At 42.7% G+C, this 15947-nt stretch overlaps 1 protein-coding gene across 1 annotated transcript; it reads right to left on the bottom strand.

Moving 5' to 3' along the window:
* Positions 1-332: 332 nt before the first annotated feature.
* On the bottom strand, positions 333-8098 carry cbarpa (CACN subunit beta associated regulatory protein a; the record flags this gene model as incomplete). The annotated part of the gene is made up of 9 exons (XM_080034067.1): positions 333-2172; positions 2255-2456; positions 2574-2769; positions 4354-4497; positions 4593-4773; positions 4869-5028; positions 5146-5207; positions 5355-5500; positions 8051-8098. The coding sequence occupies 9 exons, from the start codon at positions 8096-8098 to the stop codon at positions 333-335; spliced, it is 2979 nt and encodes a 992-aa protein (XP_079890193.1).
* Positions 8099-15947: the final 7849 nt, after the last annotated feature.

The following is a 15947-nucleotide window of genomic DNA, read 5'->3' on the forward strand; positions in this document are numbered from 1 at the left end:
TATTGAATTCTTCTAAAGATGGGCCTATTTCTCAAAGCTATGTGATGCATTTGATTTTGAGAATGGTTACCAATAACAAATAAAAAAGGGGGGTGGGGGTGGCATTACATGTCACATGATGTCACAGTGTATATGAAAGAAAAGACTGGCCATCAAGAAGGTTCTTCTGTCCTTTTAGAATATATTTGCTTTGAGCATCCGTTATTCGATGTTTATTTTGAGGATTGACCAAGAATCAAACACACGATGACGTTTGAAGTGCTATAGAACATCTTGTTCTCTGAAGGCAATATACTTGAAGTAAAGTTGATGAATATGGGATTGTCAACTGGTTATATGTGATCGAAGCCATGTGAGGTTGTGTGAGACACGGTAAGCACGCGTTCCGTTCCACCTTGGCCGAGCATCTCTGCACCGCGCAGGCCACTGTAGAGCCTCTCTTCCACTGACACAACCAGTTTGTCTGTCAGGCTGCTTTCTGCCTGCAGGGTAACATCTGTTAGAATAGCTTGGCTACTGTTGTTGTTTCTGTTGTTGACCCTCGGATCCATGTAGCTCTGTGGAATGACTGTGGTGGAAGCCTGGCTAGTTGTGCTTTCTGGGTCATTTTTAGTAGAGACTTGGCAGCCTTTACTTTCACTAGTCGACTCTGCACAACTCTTGGTTGCGTCAGTGCCTTCATAGGTTGTGTAAGCTGTACTTCCAGTGGCGTCCCCCGCAGCTCCCTCATTTAATGGATCTCTGTTCTCTGTGCTCTCTTTGGCTGCCTCTTCACAAGCCGCCACCTCACTGGCTTCTTCATCGGCAGCACTCGCAATGCGTGAGAGTGTGCTGTGATACCTGGTGTCCAAAGGGTAACCGGCGCTGTCCCCTCTCCGCAGTGGAGTGAACCTCTGCCTCTCCAAAGATGGGGAATATCTACCGCCAGTGCTTGACCCTGGGTCGCTGTATTGCTTATGTCTCTGCCACTGTTTCCGGAGGTGAACTCTGGATCGGTGCCTGGAGCGCAGTGGAGAATCCTGTTGGTCAAACCGTGGATCATGACGGAGGAACTCGTTGAAAAGAGCATCTGTCTTCTCGTCGATGCTGTAGTCGCGGCGGCGGAGACGAGGTGGATGAGGTTTAGAGACCTGTGGAGTTTGCTTCATGACCTGTGAAATCAGCTGTGATTGTGATTCTGGAGGTTTCTGAGGATGAAGGGATTTCGGAAGTTGATATGGTTCTTGAATGGTAAGAGACTTGTGGTCAGTTTGAAATATATCCTTTATTCTCTTCTCTGTATCTGTGCTGTGCATCTCATCTTCCAGCTCCTCCTGAAACAGCTTGTCCTCAATGCTCTCGCAGACGGAACCTTTCTTCCCGGAGCTGGTGAAGAACCACCTTCTCTCGGACGCAGTCCTCCCTCTAGGAGTTCCTGGAGTCCCAAAAAGCCGCATTTCCTCAGAGGCCCTGGATGGTGCTTCAATGGAAGCATAGCCACTGTCCATCTGGAGGAGCTTCCGGTTCCCTGCCTCACTCTCCCCACTAGCTCCATTTCCGATCTCACTGTCCCAACCTGACACCCCTCTGACTACTCCATCTAACACTGCTCCCTCCCCTTCCGCTTCAGGCTCATCGTCCAGGTCTTGGGACAAGTTGCTGTCTAGGCCGGGGCGAGCTCCTGCACCACCAAAGGATGAGACGCTATCTACATCGCTGCGGATGGACTCCCTATCGGTGCTGCTTTGGTCTGAGGAGGCGTATTGTTCTAGAGAGGCTCGCAAGCTCCAAATGTCTCTGTAGAGGGAGGGATGAGCCTCCAAGTTCTCCTGGCAAATCATGAAGGAATGAGACGAGCCTGAGTCTGCCCTTTGTCTGGCCTCGGCTCCTAATAAAACCTTCTCTCCGTCATCTACCTCTACCTCATTGCTTCTCCTTACGTCTTCAGACCTTTCGGGCATGGTGGCTTCTTGTTGTTCCCCGAACAACTTATCATCTTCTACCAATTCTAGCCCGACTCTCGCTGCTTCTGTTCTTATAACAGCACCAAACATTGTTTCTTTTTCTACTCCTGTTCCATTGACGGTGGCTTCCTCTTGCCTCTGGGCATAACAATCATTTGTAAGCACACAGAGATCATCTGCTCTGGCGTTGCTGCTACCACCTACCTCCACCATGGCCTCCAGTTTTAGCCTGCACAGATGGAGAAAGTCAGTTAATCAACAGCTCATGAAATGCAATGTTGCAAGTCATGGGATTATGGGAAGAGTTGTACCTGCTGAAGAAGATTGAGGAAGTGGGTGTGGTGGCAGGACGTGACAGCGACTCTGCAGAGAGGGAATGGAGGCCACTGGTCTGGATGGGAGTCTGAGGGAAAGATTCAATGAGCTCATCTCCGAGAGTAGAGTCGTCTTCGGCGTGATCAGTGGTTTCACTTGCTGCTCTCTGTCTCTGGAAGGGCCTTCTCTTGGGGGATCCTGGTAGAAATCAGACCAAAAGATGGTCTAGTTAATGTTTTTCACATTTACCCTTACAACTTTAGACTTCCTCCACAAATCGAAGCTCACTCATCTGTTTATGACACTATTTCAAACCTTTGGCATCTAAACTGGCAGCTCGGTGACTGCTGTCAAACTTCCACCTCCTGAAGTAAGGCCCCGCCCCCTCCAGACTGGCATGGCGCCGCAGTTTAGACAAGAAATGTAGAACTGAAGCCTGACCCGGAGCTTGAGTCAACTCTCCTCTCATCACCCTTTGGCTATCAGTCTCTTGGTCCATAACATCCTCCATCTGACAGAAGAGAAGAAAGGAGAGGAGGATGGAGGGAGGTGATGAGACATTAAGGGGCCGTTCAGGCAAACCAAGCCTGCTCAGATGAATAGTGACGGTTGGAGGCAAAGCCCTCGGGGGATTGCAGTTTGTCATATTGTCACTCAGTTGCAGGTATGACTGATGTAACAGTAGCTCTGATGTGTCTGCTGTTCACAGCTCTGTTTGTGTGTGATACAAGTGGATCAATCAGCAATAAAGAATCTATCTGTGCCAGTGTGTTTCTGGCAACACTCAGAATGCAGACAGACTTACTTACTTACTTACTTACTTACTTACTTACTTACTTACTTACTTACTTACTTACTTACTTACTTACTTACTTACTTACTTACTTACTTACTTACTTACTTACTTAAATACTTAGTTGGGTTTACTTTAAAAAAGTAAAATTCTAATTGAAGTTAAAGATTGAGGATCTGTCTCTAAAAACATGATAAAAAAAATGTAAAAAAACAAAAAAAAAACAGCATCTCATCCCTTTTTGAGGACATTATAAATCAAGACCAAGACTCTACAGCCATGCTAGCAGCTCTGTGAGCCTTATCAGGGACACAGATGCTTTGGCTTGTGACAATGCTATCATGCTAATGTTAAAGGTGAAGTAAGCGGTATATTTATAAGTGTTAAATCGCTCTTTACTCATACAGTGATCCCTTCCATAAATGTGCACGTTTCATAAAGCCGATCTCTCAGTCAGTTGCTCTGCATGTAATCGGCAAATAAACGTTTCGGGGATCCCAAAATTAATATCCAATCACAAGAGACAACGCTACAAACCGACACCCATCTCACTCATGGTCTCACTGCCGGTGCACACCAGAGCGACAGATGGGTGAATGTTTATGCACATACAATGGCGGAGCAGGTGAAAATCCTTCCCAATGTCTGTTTTGATGGTTTTTATCATGTTTTATCACACTTATGGATCTGAGATGATGCTAGATAACTCGCTGCTTGAAGACCGCAGTGCATCAATGTGGTGACGTAGGGATGAGGGAGGGGAGTGCTAACTGCAGTAACTGACAGGAAGTTAGCTAAAAGAACCATTCCGCTTACAGCACCTTTAAGCAGGTATGTATAACATTGTAACCATCTACCACCAGTCTAACATGTTAGCATGCTGGCATTTGCTAATTAGCACTAAACACTAAGTACTGAAGAGGCTTATTAGTTTAGCAGGTAATTCAAAATCCTGGATTAAGTACTTCTTGGCCTCATCATGTTGCTTGATGAAAAGTCAGGTACCACTAAAGTTACATTTCATTTTGAGGCATTAGAGTAACATTTAAGGGATGATCAGAGTATTTAGGGATTCATTGTTTATGAATCCTGATTGTCTAAATATTCTAAATGTATTGGTATTCCATCCAGTTTATGTTGAGATATTTCATTCTGAACCAAAGTGGTCGACAGACAGACCTTCAACCCCACATTGCGATCTCAAGAGTTGTGCTGCTAGCATGGTGAAAAGCTTATTGACCACTATCATTTATTAATAATATGATCACTCTCAATGCAAAGTGAAAAAAGGTTGAAACTCACCGTCTGGGACCTTTTGTGCTGTGTTTTCATGGCTGATGATAGATGTCTGGGGCCCTGGTCTAGAATGGTAGAGTGGTGCGGGTCTCCTGGCAGACCTCCACTCAGGCTCTGTCCCATCCAGTCGGCGACTCTTCTCTCAGTGGGCTGGAGAGAGAAATTAAATGCAGGAAAGAATTGAGAGACCAAACACATGATTTGGTGAAATCTTTGAGATAAAATCAGACATATTGCCAAGTTACCTGGTAGATGGTGAGGGGCAGTTTGGGAGCTGCAGTCTCACTGATGTTGATGGTGCTGCTCTCTGTTGAGTCACACTCCATGATGGTGAGGATCTTCAGGCTGCAGGGGGCCGGAGGCAGATGAAGGTTGGTCAACCGGGCCTTTTTCAGATGGTGGAAGTCTCCCTCAGTCAGAGTGTACCTGAGACAAAGGTTGAATCACCGATTTAATCTAATTCATTCAACAGTTTATCAAAACTATAACAGTGTTAAACTTTAGCTCCGTTTCAACGGTACCTGCGCCCTTTTTCCTGCGTCGTCTTCTGTTCGTAAAGAGCAGACTCATTGAAGGAGACTCTGCGGCCAGTCGACCCAGTGAAGACAAATCGCTCTGACTCTCCATCGTGACAGCTCGAAGCAGAGAGAGCGTCTGATTCATCGAGATGAATGACTATTTCTGAGTGACGAAGAGGAAAAGGACAAAGCGAGGGAAAGAAATATTTGAGTTAGTTTCAACAGTGAACGAGAAAATATGTACAGTGCATACTGCATGAACTTCATACACCACTCTGACCTTGGGTGGGCTGAGAATCCTCAGCAAAGGTGGTGTTCGTCTTCTCAAGGTCATCGCTGGCCCTGAAAGGGGGGAAAGAAGTTTTACTCTCTGTGCCGTCACATTCACTTTCACTCAATCATGGTGGCTCCAGCAATCCATGTTTGTTTGCAGACAAACCAGGCCTTCCAGCTCCCAGGTCTGAGTGTCACACAGCAGGGTGCACCCACCTGGAGTAGCGTCGTCCACCCTTGCAGCAGCGGTGACAGAAGAGGAGGAGGAGGGAGAGCAGGACCAGCGTCCCCCCGGCGAAAGAACTCAGCAGCACCAACAGGAGCACATAGTTCTCCGCCCGGCCCGCAGACACAGGCACATCCTGACGGAGATCAGCCAATAAAATAGCTTTTAGGACCACAGCACCAGTACATTTAGTCAAGTGCAGAGCTTGAGTATACAATTCCGAGGTAGCCTACATAAGTGTTTTCATTTTAGTCTACCGCAGCGCAAACATACTGTTTAGTTCACTTTGAACATCTTGGGACAACGTTGAAAATACGTGTTATAGCCTTTCTCTGTGGGGTCATCACAATGACCATTTGATAATACCCACTACCATTGAATCTACTATTAATTCAGCATATTAATTAGTGCATCTACAAGCAAAATGCAAGACTATATATTATACGTTTACTATTATGTGTTCATATACAGTAGTGTACTATTACAGTACTTCATACAATCTGTCATGAGCTTACCAATGTCTGTACATCATTTTCTGCAAGTTTTACTGAGAGTCATTTGGCCTGTTACCAGCTGAGGCAGAGTGACTTTAAAAAAAACAAATACCAAACCCAAAATGCTCAGTGATCCCAACCCCTTTTCCCACATCACCAAGTTCCATGTATACACACACACTGGTCACAGAACAAAAGATAGTTACGCAGAAATATTAGTTGAAACATAACCTCAAAACTGGTCCCTCCAGACAAGAATACAATTGAGAAATAAAATGTTCCAAGAAAATGACATCTGTGTCACTAAAAACATCAGCCTGCTCCCTGTCCTCTGGGGTTTGCACAGCATCAATTTAATCTCCATTGCTTGCACCCAAAATGCTGGAGACTGTAACTCATTCCTTTACTGGAACAATAAGGCAGGAGCTCACATATCTGTTTTGCGCTACTGTTATGTGTTGTCATTTTTTGTTGTCGGGTTGGGAGTTGTCTGCGTTAGTCTTGCTGGGACAGTAATTGATTCTTCTCCTTTTGAGCAACGCGGCAACCTGTTTGTTGCATTTCGCTGTCAGATAAGCACCTCAATATTAAATAAGGAGGGGAAATATCACTGAAAGACTTTCTTAAGGCCCTGCCTACTCACAGCGATTCTTATCCATACACACACAACCATAGACAGCACAACTGCCCTCTTCTCTACTCTCTCTTATTAATACTCTGTCTTGGCTGAGAAAGCCCAGGGATGCAGAATGAAACGTCAGTGAGACCCTTAATTCCATTTCCTAAACTCTAAGCCTGCTGTGGACCTGATGTACAGTATGCCTAAAAGCACTCGGGCTACAAAAAACAATTACTTTTATTATCTTTTAATCAACTTGTTCCTTCCTCAATTAATAATTTTGTATATAAACTGTCAGAAAACAGTTATACGTTTCTTAATTCTTAATTTGTCTTATTTGATCTGACAATCAGTCCCACAAAAAACAGTAACATAAGACGAAGGAAAGCAGCAAGCACTACAGACTAAAACTGAAACAATCATTTTGCCGAATTATTTTTCTGTGGATCGACTAATGGAGGTGATGTGGAAAAGGGAGGGTGTGTGTGGTTGTGTGATAAAGAGCAAATGCAGCAGATTTTCTGGTGACTCGGCTTTGATTGTAAAGGCAAAAGGTAAGACTAAGCATCTATCCGTCTGTGTCAACTTCAATCACAAGCTCAATCTAACAGCAGCTAGTTGCTCCACAGAGGAAAGAGCACTGCTGAACACTAGAGGGCTGTCATTTTATACTTATAAAACCAGAAGAGGTTGACTATATTGTGCATTGGAGCAAATGAAAACGTCCTGTTTTTTCCTTTTTAATCAACCTCGAAACCTGCTTCAGGCAAAGTCCCATTTCTCACATGCACCAGCACACATTGTACATTTTCACTTTCATTGGATGTTGTAGTGGCCCACATTCTGCTCAAGCCTCTGGGGAGATACAGTATAACATGTTAGAAGCTGTGTGTCCGTATAAGAATACACAGCTCCATCTCTGCATAATTGTATTGCCACATCGATACACCCATAGTTATGCTTGTGTGCGTGTGTGAGCGTGCACACACGTTGGTGTGTGCAGAACACAAACAGTTTTTCAGAGCGTCTGCAGCTTAATGACATCTACTGATTTTACAAGCGCAGCCAAACAGGAAGAAAAACAAGACCTATCAGCCCGAGCAGTAAACCTCTGCAGGCTATGTTTCTAACACAGATTGTATGGGCACATGACTCTCTATTGTCCCTCCATGCAGACTTGAGCTTTAACTGTCCAATAATCACAGCAGCTGGCTCAGATATCCCCCACAGTATTCTGGAGGCTTCATGGCACACAAAACTAGCAGCACACACCCAGTCTTTCCTCCACTACTGCCCCACCTGGGAAATTATAATTGTTACTCGAACACTGTTGTTTCAATTCTTAAGTATTTTATTTTATTTTATTTTATTTTATTTTATTTTATTTTATTTTATTTTATTTTATTTTATTTTATTTTATTTTATTTTATTTTATTTTATTTTATTTTATTTTATTTTATTTTATTTTATTTTATTTTATTTTATTTATCCCACATTACTACAGACGATAGCTGAAGTTAATGCATAGAGAGTACGTGTTGATGGTGTGGGAATCCGACACAGCAATACTCACAGTGGCGTTCTCAGTCAGACTAGTCAGAAGAGGGAAATCATTGCTCATGGTCCAGGCCAGTGTGAGTCAACCCTGTAGAGGACAAAGAAAGTAAAATCAGACAAAGCTTGGACTTATAGGCAATAACTAATGTTTGTTTGTGGCATTTTTATGCTTCATTAGACAGATGATATGAGAGAGTTATAGAGGAAACGGGGAAGACATACAGCAGAGGGCCCCCCCGAACCCGGGCCGCTACGGTAAGGACTTGGCCTTAACTAGTACATACTCTACCAGCTAGTGGTGCCCCAGGAATTGCATTTCTATAAAATTGGGGGACCTGCATTAGACAGATACAAAAAAAAGCCCAAATTTGTTCAGCAATGGGATAGAAATCCTGACTTTTAATCTCAAACATCATTTTGAGAGTGTCTTTCATTAGACCAGTCATGCGTGATAAGTAATTACGCACATCCAAGCACAGTCCCAATTTGTCCAGAAGACTTTCAGTTACAGTTCTCACGTCATCCATCAGATGCAAAGACGGCCCTCAAAACATCACTTGGAGTATTTCCTCAGACCTTAAAAAAACCCTCCTCTGAAATAGCAGGAAACATTACACAGCACTGCTTTCACAGGCTGAACGGTACAGTAAGTACTCCATGTGATGAGTAAACCGATCTTCTTGGATACAATTGGGGTAAATGCCCCTTTAGCACACTGAAGCAACGTAAACCTTACTCTGCATTAACCCCAATGTGTCTAAAGATGTACTGAAATATCCTGAAGATGGGCAACTACTGTATAAAAACCATGAATACTTTCCTATCAACCCTCATCACTGTCTCTCCATTACAGTGTCTGTAAAATTAGAATCTGTGAGGCAGAGAGAAGGAGATGGGTAGTGAGAGAAAGACAGATGACAGTACATCATTATTTACACAGAGTGCAGCTTGTGTAACATCAATCCATGACTGCATACCTTACTGCCGCACACTCCCTCACCATGTGAGAGTCATATTTTATGTAAGATTTCCAGCTAAGAGCTCAAGGTAACTCTGATAGAAGAAGCTCTGAATAGCAAAGAACACAGGGGCAATAGAGAACCACACACATAAATACAAATTGTACTATAGTCACCGTTCATTTTTAAAGCTGTGTCTTTGTGTTATCATTCATTATCTAGGAGTTATAGTCATTAACAAATGCATTAATACACATTGCTCACAACTACATTATATGTTCTAATCTATATATTGCATGTTTATATGCTGATTATACATGAGTAACGGAGGGATTTAACATAAAAAAATGTTGCCTGAATAATTAATAGAAGACGAGACTAAAGAACAGTTTTTGGTTGGTTTTGGAAGCATTAAATGACATGGTCATATGCATTACATTGTTCCTCAAACTGTACTTGCTGGTGGCCTCATATTTTCACCTTTCTTTTTTATTACACTAACAACACAGAAAATAACCTATACCGCCAATCCATCCATTGTGGTTTCTTTCGTATATTTCTGACGCAAAATATATATTTATAACATGTCAACTATGTTAATCCACGGTGGGTCAGTTATAGACAAAAACTCAAAGCCAACTTGTGTTCAAACATAGGTGACATCTACAATATTCTTTTTACAAAATGTGCAACCATAAAAACACAGTCTTGAATATTTCACTTGGTGTAAACATCATATGCCTATTGGAATACAATGTTCTGAAGTATTTGTCTTTTACTTTCGTGTGTGGAATAAGATGATCAAGTCATGCATTTTTAGGAGGTTTTAACATGGATCATTATGCTGATGTAGATTGATGTCCCTAACATAGTTGTTACATTATGATGATGAATGTAATTATTTAATATTTAATTATCTATTCATAACTTTGACCTAATAGTCTTATTTTAAACTCCATCAAAATTGTACTCTACAATCTCTTTTCTTCTTCTTCTTCTTCTTCTTCTTCTTCTTCTTCTTCTTCTTCTTCTTCTTCTTCTTCTTCTTCTTCTTCTTCTTCTTCTTCTTCTTCTTCTTCTTCTTCTTCTTCTTCTTCTTCTTCTTCTTCTTCTTCCGCTTCTTCTTCTTTTGATTTATTATTATTATTATTATTATTATTATTATTATTATTATTATTATTATTATTATTATTATTATTATTATTATTATTATTATTATTATATGGCTTAGGCTACTAGTCTATAGGCCTATGATAATAATTATTGATTTTCAGTAGCCTAAATGAATAATTGCTTTATTATCAATTATTGACCTCTTAGCTTGCCTGTTATAGGCTACAAAAGGAAAGATTGAAATTTAAATTTGAAAACTGACCCCGACTGGTGGGGAACTAAATAAATGTGTGGGTGCGCGCGCGACTTGGTTTAGTATGGGTCCAATTATACTTTACATCCTCGCATTATCTCTCGCTCTAACGACATACACCATCCCCAGGCAGGCAGACAGATGGACGAGGCGGCTTAGGCACACACACACACACACACACACATACACACACACACACACACACACACACACACACACACACACACACACACACACACACACACACACACACACACACACACACACACACACACACACACACACACACACACACACACACACACACTCTCTCTCTCTCTCTCTCTCTCTCTCTCTCTCTCTCTCTCTCTCTCTCTCTCTCTCTCTCTCTCTCTCTCTCTCTTTCCATGAGCGTTCTGTAGAGGTGTTCATGGTGCCTGCAGAAGCACCTTCTATAGCCTACTTAGCCTAGTGCATTGGGGGACCCCCTGCATGTCTCCCCTGACGTGTGATGATCTCCAGATGTGCGGTGGTATCTTACGGTCTATACAGGCGGGTGTTCAAGAGGCTTCACTCCCTCCGCTCTGTGCAGGCTGACTACAGCGAGCCGCTGTAGCCGGCGGCGCTCAGAAGCAGCAGCCTCAGCATCAGCAGCAGCAGCATCTTCCCCTCTCCCGCGAAACCCCGCCGATCAGTGCTGGCCCACATCTCTGCGTTGTCTGCTCTCAGCCTGCGAGGAACAGGCTAAATGACGATTAAGTCGCACGGGCGCCTTCTTGTGCTCTGCCGTGGTCCCTCCGCGTCAAAAGGCACCTCTGATGGACCTGGCTGTGTCACCTGTTCCAAAGCTTACATAACGATAGCCTATAGTATCACATTAAAGCGTGAACATGCCTGTAGGTCCACTAACTGGTGCTGATGAGAGCAGGACACAGGTCGGACTCACCGGGCTGGCTATAGGCTACTCCGTTTGAAGTGGTCCACAGTCTGCATAACATACTTTAATTTGGGCTTCAAATGAAGACTGTAGTTTATGAATGAAACCACACGCGTTTGGACACTCCCACCGCCCCGCTCCCGACGCACCACGTGACACTGGTGATGATGTGATGGTGGTGATGATGATGCGAGATGGAGGAAAAAACCCGTCCCCATTCATAGCAATTTCTTATGAATGGCAGCTGCTGTCAGGGGCAGTGTAGATGATTGGTTGCCTATTTCATTCTTTCTTTTTCTTTTTTGATAGGCCAAGCCTACCTAAACATTCTAATCAATATTTTGATTGCGTATTTTCCATTTCCTGCGTTTTATTCTGCCGCTAGTCCCCTGTTGCGAGACAAGAAGCTCAATAGTCTGCTACGTAGCCTTCCACCGATGGGCTTTGTAGATTTCTTCGTAATCCCGCGTTTCACCACATGGTGGCAATGTTGTAGCCTACTGTTGTTTTCAGGTAAAATGGGCCTTCACTTAAAATGGAAGCTTATTTTTTTCTTTTCAAAGACAAAACCAGTCTAGACCTTCAGTGGTCCATGCCACGGTTCACAGAGGACCCTCAGCTGAATAAGTAACTTCAAAGTTGGTTATAATAAATTGTCCAAAGAGATTGACACAATAACAATAGCATTTGTAATGAAGGATTTGTCCCAGCAATATTGTTTTCACCTCAAATGCACTCTGAAAAAAGCTATGCTATCATGGCAAGTCTATCTATAACTGTAGGCCTTGCGAATGTGTATCATGTTTCTATTTGTCTTTGTTTAGAAGACAAATTCTTCTATTCTAGAATAATCGGCTGTGGGGCTGAGTTAGCACTTAAAAGTGGAACTGGAACAGCTGGTTGATTGCAAAAATTACTGCACACATGATTCGTTGCTTTGGTTGGACTGGGGGAGTCGGTTTAGAGCCTCCAAAGTTACCTTAAACAACAGAACCCATTTGGGGAATGAGGTGACACATTATTCGAATGGAAGCAGAAGAGATGCTGTTGGTCCAGGAATGTGATCACATGTCCCATATGCAATGTCTGCGTTAATGTCTAGGCCAGGGCTATCTCGTACATTTGTTTTTTTAAAGAGGGGGCATTTTGAGCTCCTATGAGCAAAAGCCTGAGAGACCTCTTGAAACATCTGATACATAAACACATGGTTGTTTATACTGCAGAATATTAAATATGGTGGGGCAATGGCTTTTATGTATGATTCAAGATTCAAGATGTATATTTGTCATATGCACAACAATTACAGCAGCATTCATTGGCAATTAAATTATCGAGCATCAAGCTCCTCTCAACAATGCAATATAGAGCAGAAAGAAAAAAAACAAGTGAAGAGAGCCACCTGAGGCTAAACACTAAAGTAGTTCAAGGATACAGTGCAGACAAAAAGTGTAGAGATAAGGTGCAGCATATAAATATAATAATAAAGTACATTTAAAAGACCCCCACATTATAATTCTAACAATAAGATACATTTACTATGGATATTTATAACAGCTTTAATACTCTAAAGAAATGTTCCGTCTTTACAAAGAGAGTCATTTTTGCAAAGTGGTGTATGGTTAGAGCGTCCCCCTAAAGGCTCAGTCCTCATCGAAGCAGCCCCTGTTCGAATCCGTGGTCGGTTCTCTGCATGTCCTCCCCTCTTTGCCCCATTTCAACTCTGTCTCTCAAAATCTGTCTAGCAAAAGCGAAAAAACGCCCAAAAACTATCTTTGCAAAGATCATCTGAAGCAATTTATTAACTGATAAAATGTATAGAAATGCTACTATACTGACTCAGTAATGTTTACAATCATAAGCTCAGCATCAGAGATAATACGCTTTATTGCATCACTGTTTGTGTATTGTGCCATTAATGTATGTTTTCTTCTGTTGAGTTTTGTGCATTTTTAAAAGCCCAAATAAGGACGGAATTTTGGGCTCTACATGCTGCCATACGGCATTGGTTAAATAAATAAGTAGTATTTGTGGCATCTGCTGGGCTTCACTGTGGCTGAAGACAATTATTAGAAATCAATTCTAAGCATCTTATCATCAGATTTTCATCCCTGTTAAGGGTGTAAACTACTGCAATTAGATCAACGAACAGCCACGGAATGCTCCCCTCCCCCCTGTGTGTTTTGTATTTTCAGACAGCTCAACAGCCATTTTGGGATTTCCTCAATGAGATTCGTGTTCAAATATGCAGTGGGGATTCCTAACATACCAATGTTTTTTTTCCCCACACAATCCAGGGAGTCTAAGGTGTAACAGGCGATTGAAACATCTGGGAAATGATGCCAAGAGAAGCTGTGTATGTGCAATTTGGAATCTGTGTGTGTGTGTGTGTGTGTGTGTGTGTGTGTGTGTGTGTGTGTGTGTGTGTGTGTGTGTGTGTGTGTGTGTGTGTGTGTGTGTGTGCGTGTGCGTGTGCGTGTGTGTGTGTGTGTGTGTGTGTGTATGTGTGTGTATGTGAGAGAGAGAGAGAGAAAGAGAGAGTGCATGCATGCTGCGTGTGTGTCTTTCTTGACGTCAGAGCTGCGTCTGTGCATGCTCTGGAGAGCAGGACATCCTGTGGAATTGTCCACAGCGAGGTCTGAAGAATGTAAAGCAGCTCCCTCTCCCCTCTTGCTTGTCTCTGGGAAACGCTGCTTCCATAGAAATGTTGGGGAGGCTCGGGGAGGGCAGGGTGTCCCTCTAAATATTAAGTTAATCTAGTTACTCCAAAGCAAAACAACAAAATGACCAAGAAGGGATCAGTGTGGAATTCCAGTGAAGCTCAGCAACATATTAAGATGAAGTTATACTTTTTAAATTTGATTCATTGTGTGTATGTGCTGCAGGAAATCTCAGGATAGCTTTCATAAATTGGGCATACAATCAGAAAAAATACAAAACAAATAGACACCACAACACTGTAAACTGCTTTGCAGAGGAAAACAGAAAATAAACAGGTGAAGATGCTGTTTCATCTCACATTCTGCACACGTCGGGTGGTTTTCAGACAGAAAAGAAACAAAGGGAACCAACAACGTCTGTATTTAGCAGAGTGTGGAGAGGATAGAGGAGTGGGTGTGGGGCGAGGAAGGGAGGCTGGTGGGTGATACAGCAATGGAGTGACGCAGCCTGGCTAAAGTGGGGGTGTTGTGGTGGTTGCTATTTTTAGCCAGCGATAGGAGACACATAAGAGCTGCATTTCTCTGCCCACCCCTAGCTTTCCTACGTCACTTTACTCTAAGCTGCTCCTCTCCGCTGTGCACCATGTGACAGGTCCAGCCCGAGACCCTTCCGTAGACCAGGGGGGTAGGACAGGAATACTAAACAGCAGAGGCTGGAAAATTGGTTGCAGAACACAAAGGGTGGTTTGCTGTATGTGAGCGTCTCTCCCCATCAGCCGAACAGGGAGATTATACAGCATCCATTGGTGTGCATGTGATGGACCAGTCAGGGTGTTTCTCTGCCGGGGGCACAGTGCATGCTGGAAAAGCTTTGAGCACCCATACAGACCTTTATAAGGCAAAAAGGGAGAGTGACAGACAATATTTATTGAAACCCCTTTTTAAATAGAGTGAATTTGATCAAAACCTCATTGAAATTAAAACATTGAAAACACATTTATTTAATTTAAATGAGTGATTTGAGCTTTTCACTACTTTTTATTATATGTCTGGGCAGCTCCAATGTCTATTGTGTTTGAGTAGTTTTAATCACTAGGCCTATATAAAAGTACAAGACTAAAACTACCTTTCTTTTACTATAGCCTACATCTTGTTGCAGACATTGTATTCTTGTAGTTTTACACTGTTGTAATTCGCAGCTACACAAATGTGCCTTAGAGTTGGTAGTTGTGTAATTAAAAGTCAATTCAACTTTATTTATGTGGTACAAAATCACACGTTTGTCTCTGATGGCTTTACAATGTGTCACACTTATGACCTCCCTCTATCTTTAGATGGTAGCAGACGATAGCTGACTAAACTTAAGTGCCGTCGTTGAGTATCGTGGATAATAAACAGTTGTGCAGTGTTATGATCAATAAGTTCAGGCTTCACACAAAGTAGATGACAGTGTGTGATTGTAAGCCACACAGATATACTGTAGATGAGTAGGCCAAGTGGTTGATGTCACAATTTCACAGGCCTAGGATTATAGGGCCATCATGATCATCACAGAAGGTTAACTCTAACAATAGCCTATAGGCCTATTGTGGTTTTGGTGTTTTGTGGAGAGTAGACTATGGGTCATTAAAGAACTTGCATAGAAATATTGTCATTTCACTTTGGCTAGTCATTGCCTACCTTTTATTATTGTGAATTACCGTTTGAAATACAATACATTACTATATAGTCTTTCTTAGGAAATGTTGACATGACATCCTGTACATAATTTTTTTAGTAATGTGCAGATTGCATCACTTATGAATGGGGAATGAGCAGGGAGTGAGGCACTAAACAGGGTGGGTTTTGATTGGGCTCTAGCTGATTGGCTGTGTGTCCTTGTGGGCGGGGCGTAGGCTGACAGGGTTGTGGTGTTTTACGCTCGCTCGGTGGTGGTGGAGTAGTGCTACGTCGGTCTGTCAGTGTCACAACCAGAAAGGAGAACTGTTGCAGCCTGTTGTGGTTAAACCGCTCTG

Source organism: Ammodytes marinus (assembly GCF_949987685.1).
Source record: "Ammodytes marinus genome assembly, chromosome: 9".
Classification (NCBI taxonomy): Eukaryota; Metazoa; Chordata; class Actinopteri; order Uranoscopiformes; family Ammodytidae; genus Ammodytes; species Ammodytes marinus.